This window comes from Rhinatrema bivittatum, chromosome 2, assembly GCF_901001135.1.
Source record: "Rhinatrema bivittatum chromosome 2, aRhiBiv1.1, whole genome shotgun sequence".
NCBI classification, from domain to species: Eukaryota; Metazoa; Chordata; class Amphibia; order Gymnophiona; family Rhinatrematidae; genus Rhinatrema; species Rhinatrema bivittatum.
In genome coordinates this window covers 424,053,901-424,064,178 of record NC_042616.1, presented here as the reverse complement: position 1 = coordinate 424,064,178, position 10,278 = coordinate 424,053,901, and the positions used below count along the sequence as shown (strand labels likewise).

Genomic DNA, 10,278 nt, shown 5'->3' with positions numbered 1-10,278 from the left:
GTCCCACTTCAGGGTCATTCATGTCGTCCCCAGTTTGCTCACCCCTGGCCTAATTTGTTACTTTCCTAATTTCTGTTAGCATTTCACTATTTCTGTATCCTGGCCAGGCAGACTGTAGAAGGGCACAAGGCTGATAGTGATGCTCATTCATTTGAGAATGAATATCCCATGACAGCACTGGTTTAAATTGAGCAGTTTACACCCGATTACTCCAACACTCTTCACTTCCACGCACCTCCCCAAATAAATACAGAAGTGTGTTTGCACAAGCACAAATATACAAATAGACACCCCCCCCAGAGTCCCCTCCCCCACAAACACACCCCACACATGAATACGCACGTGCACACTCCTTTCCCTCCTCACACATGAATGTGCAAAACCTTTGCCCCACACATACATCCTGGAAACAAGGTTGCTGCATCAGGCACACACAGACCTACAATGCATTGCTGCAGAAACTGTATCGGGAAAATGAATGCTCAAGACACAGGAAGCTAGATTACTTTCTCTTCTTACACTAAAATTTTTACAAAATGTCTCCGAAGAGAAAAAACAAAATATTTTTTTCCTATGAATAAATGATTTTCTTAGAAATCTATGCATAAAGCAGCAATTGTTGATTTTGCTGATCTCCCCTCCTCCCCCATAGGAAGGAAATCTGTAAATGCCTGCATAGGATCTTATTGCAAGCAACAGGTACCTTGCACCTTTCTCTGCTGTTTCAGACAGATACACCAATATTTTCAGTGGATACCAGCAGCATTCATCGCAGAAAAGGTTCGCTGACCCTCACTGTAGGTCCTTGCAGAGCCCACCATGACTCTGGGGAAAGCATGGATGCCCCTCCCACAGCCAGCAGGGCCATCCCAAACGGTGGGCAAGAAAGGCGACGGCCCTAGGTGCCGTGCCACCCTTTTTCATTCAGTGAGCCCACAGGGGAAAAGGAGAGATGCCAAAACAACCCATACCCCAGGTTCCAGTTTGTCTAGCGACTGCCCTGCAGCCAGGCTCCCAAACTTCTGAATGATCCCACATTCCATCCTGTACAACACAACAGGCACAGGGAACCCTGGTGACAGGCCAGGGCCGGTGTCATAATGCCAAGATATCACAAGGGGAAAGCGGGCAAATCTGCAGGTAATCGTGCATTAAATATTCTCCACTCTGTGGCTGTTCTAACACAGGAAAACGATCAGGCCCAGAAACTGAAATACAGTTGGAAAGTTACCAGTAAAATTACTGCCACCAACTACCTCACCCTGTGGCCTTGAGCAAGCAGCCTAATGTCCCTTGCACCCACCCCGCTCACACTGCTGGGTCTTTGTGGCAGAGACCTTGTAATTATCTAAATTTTGTTTAACTGCTGTGTACTCTGGCAGTGTTCTCTGTAGAGTAACTATGAGTAAATGTGGATATTGGTGGGATTCAGGCTAAAACCTGAAGTGCGTTAAAATAACTTCAGGAAACTGGAGGCACACTGAGGTCAATGACAAGAGTAAGACCACACACAAATGAGTCCCTGGGGAACACCTAAGGGGTCTGTGCCAGGGAGCTCAGTGCCCCAGGGCATTGGGTCTTTTGCCTTTCCCTTAATCCAACCCTAGTCAAAAGCCCTTCTATAGCACTCTGATTTGGTTCCTTCAAAAGAATAAGCTTAGTACAGTTTGGCAGTGGGTGACAGAGGCTGGAGAGGTCAGCGGAGGTGGCTTTCACAGGACACAGGGGTGCCGTGGTGAATATGTAACAGTGTGGCAAATCTCGCTGGCATCTATGGCAGTACATTTCTGTGGCACATTAGCCACAGCTCGTGTTCAGACAGGTTTGAAGGAAATAAAAGTGCAAGTAACAGCCCACAAACTTCAATGGCCATCACAGAGCGGTCCACTGGTTGGCAGAAGGTGGCATCAGGATGCCCACTTACTAGATCTCACTCTGCTTCACATTAGCTGCTGCTAAATGGAGCCACATCCTCGCAAGCCACACAGACCACAAGCCCAGTCTCTGCAGGCCACACTAAATGAAGAAGGGAGGAGCAAGGGGTCCAGTGCACCTGGCCCTGGTAGGAGTATGAAATGAGAGAATAGCAAGTTTTTGGTGATTTCTTGAGTTTGGTCCTGGCTCCCAACTGTGTTGGATGCTCAGTCACTGCGTCACATTCAGAGTCCTGGACATCACCCATCAATGTCCCAGCTAAACAGGTGGTGCTTCACCAGCATGTCCTGTACCCCCTCTTTCAATGGCTTCTTTTCTTTCTCCTGCAAAACAAACAGTAAACATCCAGACTAACTGTATGCAAGAACCTGCTCTAAGATTACAAGACTGCTTAGCAGGTGAAGTCATCACTACTATCAAGTGAATTGTGCAATTCTAGCATTATATTTGTCAAGTCTGCTTGATTGATTTCACAAATGATAAACACAATGCAGGGACCAATCAGATATAAGCATGTGCATCACAGGCCCCAGGACTGAGGGTGCTTGATTAACCTCAATATTGTCTCCTGCTGATTGGGAACTAGAGCTTTGTGCTGCAGGGGTGGGCAGGCAGGAAGTGCTGGTGCCTCCTCTGATACTGCTCTCTTCTCCTGCTGCAGTCTATTGGCTGGCTGGCGAATGTCTGACCAATGGGCTTCAGGGGGACCAGAGAGCAGCAGCAGTGTAGTGTAGGACAGACAGGCTTCCTGCCTTTGGACTGTCCTGAGGTGCAGTGAAGATGGGAAAGGCTGATGAGAGGGACAGAAGAGCTCTGGAGGTGTGTGTGTGTGTGTGTGTGGGGGGGGGGGGGGCGTGAAAGAGGGGCTGAGAGAAGGGGAGAGAGAATACTGCTGTGACGATTTATTTTGTTCCTTTTCTTGTGAATAATGGTGCATTGGATTTTTCCTGTTTGTGGGCTTTAGTCAGCAATTAATATCGTTATAATTTCCTTGTGGTTTTTTATTTATTTATTTTTTTAATTGCTGATTTCTATTCAATATTTATTTCTTGTAATTATGTTAAAATGAATAAATATAAAATTAAAAAAAAATAATCATTGCCCCCTAAGCTGCAAATCCCCAAAATATTTGTACACCCCCCTCTCCCCTACTGCATTATTCACATTGGGGCTGATGTAATAAGCTATGCTGACCTTACTGTGGGTTTTAACTCCCATTTTAGGGTGGGTTTTTCCACTCTAAACTAACCCCCTATATGTAATAGGGGTTTTAGCGCCGGAAAACCCCACGCTATAAAACCTGCAGCAAAGATAGCGCATCTCATGCTAATTGCAGAGTAAAGCAGAGTTGCTTACTTGTAACAGGTGTTCTTCGAGGACAGAAAGATGATAGTCTTCACACATGGGTGACAGCATGCTCTATAGCATGTGTCCACATGGGATCCCTCTTTAGTCTAATAACACAGAATTATATAAAAACAAAAACAGGAGAACCCAACTCCACAGGCAGGTTTTGTAAGGACTAACATTCTGCTGTTGCAGAGAACACCTGTTACAGGTAAGCAACTCGGCTTTCTCTGAGGACAAGCAGGCTGGTAGTCCTCACACATTGGTGAATTCCTAGCTGTAGGCTGCTCACCAACATAAAAGGGGACCAACAGACACCCAAACCAGGTGCCAACGGGCATAACAGTGCTGTTGGTAATGGGGGGGGGGACGGGGGACAGCCTGAACCCAAACAATGGGCCCTAGGTGGGAGACAGTTGGGTTCTACACCGCAAACAGATTCTGAAGGACAGACTGGCCAAACCTACTGTCGTGTTGGCCATCCCTATCCAGACAATAGTGAGATGTGAATGTATGGAGAGAACTCCATGTCACAGCCTTGCAGATCTCCTCCATGGGAACTGCTCACATGTGGGCCACAGAAAATGCATGGCTTGGACAGAATGAGTCTTGACAAGGCCCCTAAGATCAGTCCCGCCTGGGTTTAACAGAAGGAGATGGAATCTGATAGACAATTCGATAGTGTCTGTTTGGCAATGGAAATGCCCAATCTATTCCTATCAAAAGAAATAAAAAGTTGGGTGGACTATCTACGGACTTCTATCCAATCCAGATAGGTTAGGGTTCATTTGCCTTGGTGCGAATGGGGCCTGGGAAAGAATGTTAGCAGGAAAATGGACTGGTTAAGATGGAAGTCCGTCACCACCTCAGGCAGGAACTTAGATGTGTAAGCAAGACCATCCTATCATAATAATAATAAATAATCATAATAAAACTTAGTATAAAGTGGATACGGCACTACGACCTGGAGATCAGTGACCTTGCATGCTAAAGTGACTGCCACCAAAAACATGACCTTCCAGGTCAGATACTTCAGGACACAGGTGCTCAGCAGTTCAAAAGGAGCTTTCATCAGCTGAGCTAAAACCATGTTGTGATCCCAAGACACAGTGGGAGGCCTCAGAGGAGGCTTCAATTGAAGCAGGCCCCCACATAAAACATACAGCTATAGCAGTGATGGCGAACTCCAGTCCTAGAGTGCCACAAACAGGCCAGGTTTTCAAGATATCCACAATATGCATGAGATAGATTTGCATACAATGGAGGCAGTGCATGCAAATCTTTCTCATGTATATGAGGACTGGAGTTTGCCATCACTAACTATAGGCTGTACAGAGATGGGCATACCATCTACAACATGGTAGTATACGCTAATCGCTCTCAGATTAATTCTAATGGATAGGTGAAAAAGGTGATCATGCCGTTTTTGTGTGGGGCAGGAGAATGAATCTAAGGCCTTCTGTTCACACCATGTGGAAAACCTCCTCTATTTCAGTCCATAAGGACTTTCTAGTGGAAGGCTTTCTAGAAGCCACCAGGACCCGAGACACATCCTCTAAGAGATCAATTGGTTGCAGAACTAACCTCTCAACATCCAAGCTGTGAGGAAGAAGGGCCTGGAGATTGGGATGTCGCAACCTGCCTCGATCCTGTGTTATGAGATCGGGGGAAGGCCCCAGACTGACTGGTCTCCGGATGGACAACTGCTGCAGGAGTGGAAACCAGACATGTCTTGGCCAAAAAGGGGCTATGAGGATTAGAGTCCCCCTGTCCTTGTGAAGCTTCAAGAGTCTTCGCCACTAAGGGAATTAGAGGATGTATGTACCGAAGACCTTTGCTCCAATGACAGGCAAGGGCGTCAGAGGCTAGTTTGCCATCTGTCCTGTACAGGGAACAGAACAGAGGCACCTGGTTGTCGGTTTGTATTAGAACAACTTTGTTGGACAGCTGATCTCCGAAAGCTCATAGCGCTTATCTGATTGCCCGAAGCTCCAGGAAACTGGTGTGCTTTCTGGGCACACCAGAGACCCTGGGTGCTGAGCCCATCTATATGAGCTTCCCAGTCCAGAGTGGATGCATCTGTGGTTAGGACAATTTGGGTAGGAGGACTTTGAAAAGAGATCCCTTGTTCCAGATTTGAAAGGACCTGCCATTAGGACAAAGAGTCCCGGAGGGGTGAGGTGACTCGGATGCAATCCTGAAAGTTCTACGTGGCCTAGCACCACTGCGACCTCAAGGTCCATTGGTCTCTGCGCATGTGTAAGTGTACCAAGGGAGCTACAGGGATGGTTGCAGCCTTATAGCCAAACAGGCAGCCTTATGGCCAAACAACCTCAACATGTGCCAGGCTGAAACATGAGGTCGCTCAGACCTCATGTTTTCTGCACCGACATGAAGGTGTCCTGCTGTGCTGAGGCAACTACTCAGCCATCTCTTACACCTGCTTCCAGATGTCCAGCACGTACTGGCTCATGTAGATCTGATAGGAAGCTATGCAGGCAATGATCATGGCTCCCTGAAACACCTTTCTCCCAAGAGCATCTATCGCTCTGTGATCTTTCTCCTGAGGCACTGAGAAAGGGGTCTGAGAATTCTTGGCTCTCTTGAGAGTGGATTCAACCACCACTGACTGGTGGGCAGCTGTCACTTATCAAATCCGGCAGCCTTCTAGACGAGGTAATCCCTGTCAGCCTTCTTGTTTACATTAGGCACTGTGAGGGGGTATTCCCATATCCTCAGCAGCAATGCCTTAAGAATATAGTGTACTGGGACTGCCACGATCTCCTTAGGGAGGATCCATGAACTGGAAGATTTCAAGCATTTTGTGATTTTGTGTCTGGCATCCTCCTCAGTCAGTAACTGAAATTGGATGGCCTTCGCCATCACCCTCACGAAGGTTAAGTCCTCAGGTGGAGACTTCCTTCACTCTTCTGGAGGAGAAAGGTTTGAGAGGAGACCCTTGGAGCCTCAAAGGAGGACTCCATGGTGTCATCCCCCCAGAAGTCATAGGGATCCGCATCCTTACTGAAAGCAACAGAAGATGGGGCCATAGGCACTTGGCCTTCATCCAGAGGTGCAGGCACCAGTGAAGCTGGATCGGGGGCTGTAGGCTTGGATGTCTTAGCCAGCCTGGTTGGAGCTTCCCCCTCCGAGGAACTGGCAATGAGATCTGTATTGGTAGAGGGAGGCTGTGGTGCCTCTATGGGCACCAATGCCAGCCCAGGCACAGATACCAGCTGGATTGGTAACACACCAACGAGCGCATTGAGTTTCTCCAATAGTATTTCCAGTGCCACAGGACAGATGCCACGCATCACCCACTTGACTGCCAGTTGAACTCTCTGCTCAAGCTCCTCCTCGAACATTGCCGATGCCAACTCTGGCTGTGAGGAAGGAGGGGTGGCTAAATCCATTTCAGACCCGAGAGGCAGATCAATGACTGTCATCAGGACCAGTAGAGACCATCACAGTCTCCCGGTTCTGATGACGGACTGGTGCTCATTGTGTGAGCGCATCGGGGGCATCACAGTATGAGCTTGCGCATCCCCATGCCCAGCACAGTGCATCGATGGAGATGGATGCCGATGCTTCTTCAGCTTCCCTTGATGCTTGGCACTGTCCTTTTCCAGTGCCAAGGCTGATGATCAGGAACCAGACGTCCTCGGCCTGGAGGACTCCCGACGGTGGTCAGTCTCCAGCGCTCCCATCTGCCAATGCACTGATGGAACCGCTGATGTCGACTGCTTGGTGTCCATCGATGCAGCTCCAAAGTCCTTCGATGCTGATGCCAATGGCTCGGTCTTCTCCGACCCAAAGAGTTGCTCTATCTAGTTGAGCCGAAGACTATGTCCCTTCAGGGTCATGTGTGTTGATTTGCAACAACCTAGAACGTCATGCGATGCCCCCAGGCAGAGGACACATACCTCATGGGGATCTGTGATGGACACTGTCATCGGGCACACAGGGCATCACTGGAAACCACATTCGGCCATGATGGGGTGGAAAATGGGAAGCAATATGAAAATTGATGTCAGTGGGTATCGATGGCTGGTGGGCACAGAAGCACTGCCACCACAGGAAAATTGACCGTGAAAAGAAACTTATTGATAAACGACGAAACCCTGACTAGGAGAGCTTCGGGAGGGATCAAGATGGACCTGGTGTCAAACACAGGTGGAAATAAAAATCGTAAAAAAAAGCAAAAAACCAGAAAAGTTTTCCAAAAAGGCCGTAAAGAGTTCACCAACTGCAATGCTGCAGCTCTGCGGAAAAAGAAAGACTGAAGAGAGAACCCATGTGGACACGTTGGTATAGGGTTTGCTGGGCATGCCCAGCGTGGCAACTCAAAGATCTAGAAACTTTGAAATAAGTTTTCTGTGTTGGGGCTCTATCTGATAAGGTCACCCATGTGTGAGACCTACCATCCTGCTTATCCTTGGAGAATAAGCACTATTAGCTTTTACCCTGTAATGCAGGGAGGCGCGCGCTAGTGCGTCTCCTTTTACTGCGAGAAAGTTAAACTTCCTGCTGCACCAAACTGCACTCCGGTGAGTCCTCCCTCCCCTCCCCTTCCCAATAGGCTGATCCTGGCCCCATTTAAAGAAAAAAAAACCCCTTAGCCAGGGCCTGAGTCGAACTCTGCACCCTCTTGAACCACCCCAAGCATGCCAAATCCCTCACCTTAAAAAAAAAAGTTGAGTCCAGTCTGTTCCGATGGGTCTCCCCAAGCCCCTCATCTTAAACAAAATCAGCAGGAATTGAACTTTCCAACTGCCCCCATCCCAGAAAGAACTACCTCCTCTGGCGGGCTGTCAACTGCGAGCTGACTGGTCCCTCCACTTTGAGATGTCAGCCACAGGACCAATCCCCTTTCAGAATTGTGAAAGGGCAACCTTCTGAAAGGAGACTGGCACTTCCACCGACAGTGGAGGAGTAACTGGCAGACCGGGAAAGACCACTCATGCCTGCAAGGGACCACTCAACTTTAAAATCTAATTCTGATTTTAGCACAGGTTTTATTACATTTGCCCCATTCCCTTTAAAGTCGAGGTGGGGGGAGGAGGGGTGGCAGAAGGAGAAGGCTACCTCTGCTACAGCTGCATTATCTCCAACCTGCCTGATCAAAATCATCAAGAAAGGCCTAAAATGTCACTGACTAGGATGCTGATACTTGTCACTTTAGGCCTTCAGTGAAGACACTGGATACTTGTGTAGGCAGGAAAGAGCATCAGCAAGCCTGGGCAGAGGATGGCAAGCCAGAAGGTGCTGATGGGCCGATTTTGGTCCATGGGATGCAGTTTCCCTCCCACGGGCTAGGAGGAGGTGAGAGAAAATAATGAGCAGTGACGAGACAGCTGGTGTAGATAAAGAAATATACACATGGAGTAAAAGTAACAGAAATAAAGAAATGAGAGGAGGATCAGAAAAGAACTTTTACAAGAAAAGAATGAGGAGGTAGAGAGGAAACTAAGAGAAAGACAAGAGTCAGCAGAGAGAGAGAATACTGTAATTCAAACTACAGACACAAAGGCTGGAAAATCGTTTAAGTTCAGTGAAGACGTCTTTGCTAGAAAAGATGGGTCAAGAGTTGGGGGGAGGGGCAGGTAGCATCTGCCCTTTTCTTTCAGTCTTTCAGTTTTCTGGAGTATTTTATTGGAAGGAGGAACTGGTTCTAGTGGAATGTGATGCCACAGACTTAAAATCTCTCTTAAAAATTGCTCCCCCTTGGCAGTGAGAGGGGCTGTGGTCAGGGCTTGAATTGAGGGGAATACTGTTCCCCTTGTTCACAAAATAAAAATCCTTTCCCTTGTTATCTCTCTCAAGAGACAGCAGTCATCTCTGGGACAGCGAGCACCACACGCAGCTGTAGCCCTGTAGCTGGGGAGTTGCTGAGCTGCCAGGGCTCAGGATATGCAGGTGGTGGAGTGTTTTATGTGGACTCTGCAGGCACAGGGACTGGCTAGGGCCTAGAATCTGTGAGTGCCCGAAGATGTGCTGCAGGAGATGGGAAGGCAGGAGCAGTTCCAGAAAATGTAAAAGTGCCTGGGCTCAGGCAGAGCAGAGCAGAGAAGGGAAGTGTTCCAAGTCTGTGGAGGAGGGAGGAATCACATGTTGTGGTGAGCTGGGCCTGCCAATAAAGGAAAGCTTAACATGAGGAGGATGGGTAAGAAGTGGGAGCAGTCAAAGGATGGATGAACCAAGCCTGCAGAGGAGGGCAGCTGGCTAAGAAGGGGAGAGGAGGAACCTGCTGGAGTGTGGAAGGTTGAGGAAGAGAGGCCAAATCCATCAAAAAATGGGGAGCAGAGCAAACAGAGGGTATTTAACCTCCTGCAGTAGGGAGAGAATTACAAAAAGTGCAAAGGGAGTAAGGAGGGGGAGGAGGAAAAATGATAAAATGGGAACAGGAGGAAGACTAGATTAGGAGAATGTGAAAGAAAACGATGTTGAGAGTGGCGGGGACAGGTGAGGGTGGGGGGGGGGGGGAGGAGACTGTCATGTGCATGGGCTGGGATGGGGGGGGGGGGGGAAGAAAACAGGTGGGGATGAGCTGAGGTTGGGGAGGACAGAATACTTCCCCCTAGCTTTTGTTTTAGCCACTCAAGTCTTCCCCTTGTGCACATTACCTGCTGCTCTGTAGACATTTAGACGTTGATTTTCAGATACTTTGCATGCACAAAACCCTATTTTATGTTCATAAATGGCACTCTGAAAATCAACTAGAAGATTCTGTATGTGCATTGACCTTATTTCACACATTTTTCCCTTCACTTACAGTAGGTGTTTCCAGGGAGTGGAGTTGGGGCAAGGGAATAGATTTAGGAGCATACTTTTGAGTTTTGAAAGTTTGCATTCTATACAAAGTTTCACTTGCTCTGAGCAAGGTGTAATGTTCTGTATGACTGTCTACACATGTATCAGGAAAACCTCCAAATTTTCAAATTGGACTGGTGTGCATAAATCTGTTCTGGACAAGTCTGGGGTTAAAAGGAACCTACA

At 48.0% G+C, this 10,278-nt stretch overlaps 1 protein-coding gene across 3 annotated transcripts in view; it reads right to left on the bottom strand.

Moving 5' to 3' along the window:
* Window positions 1-497: 497 nt before the first annotated feature.
* Window positions 498-10,278, bottom strand: part of SGSM3 (small G protein signaling modulator 3) — a 201,299-nt gene continuing 191,518 nt past the window's right edge. For 2 of the 3 annotated variants that reach the window (XM_029590235.1, XM_029590234.1), the window contains one exon: window positions 2,175-2,258. In XM_029590235.1, the coding sequence (XP_029446095.1) occupies window positions 2,175-2,258 (84 nt within the window). Of the gene's footprint in view, window positions 2,259-10,278 lie in introns of all 3 variants that reach the window. The other variant, XM_029590233.1, reaches the window with a different exon arrangement.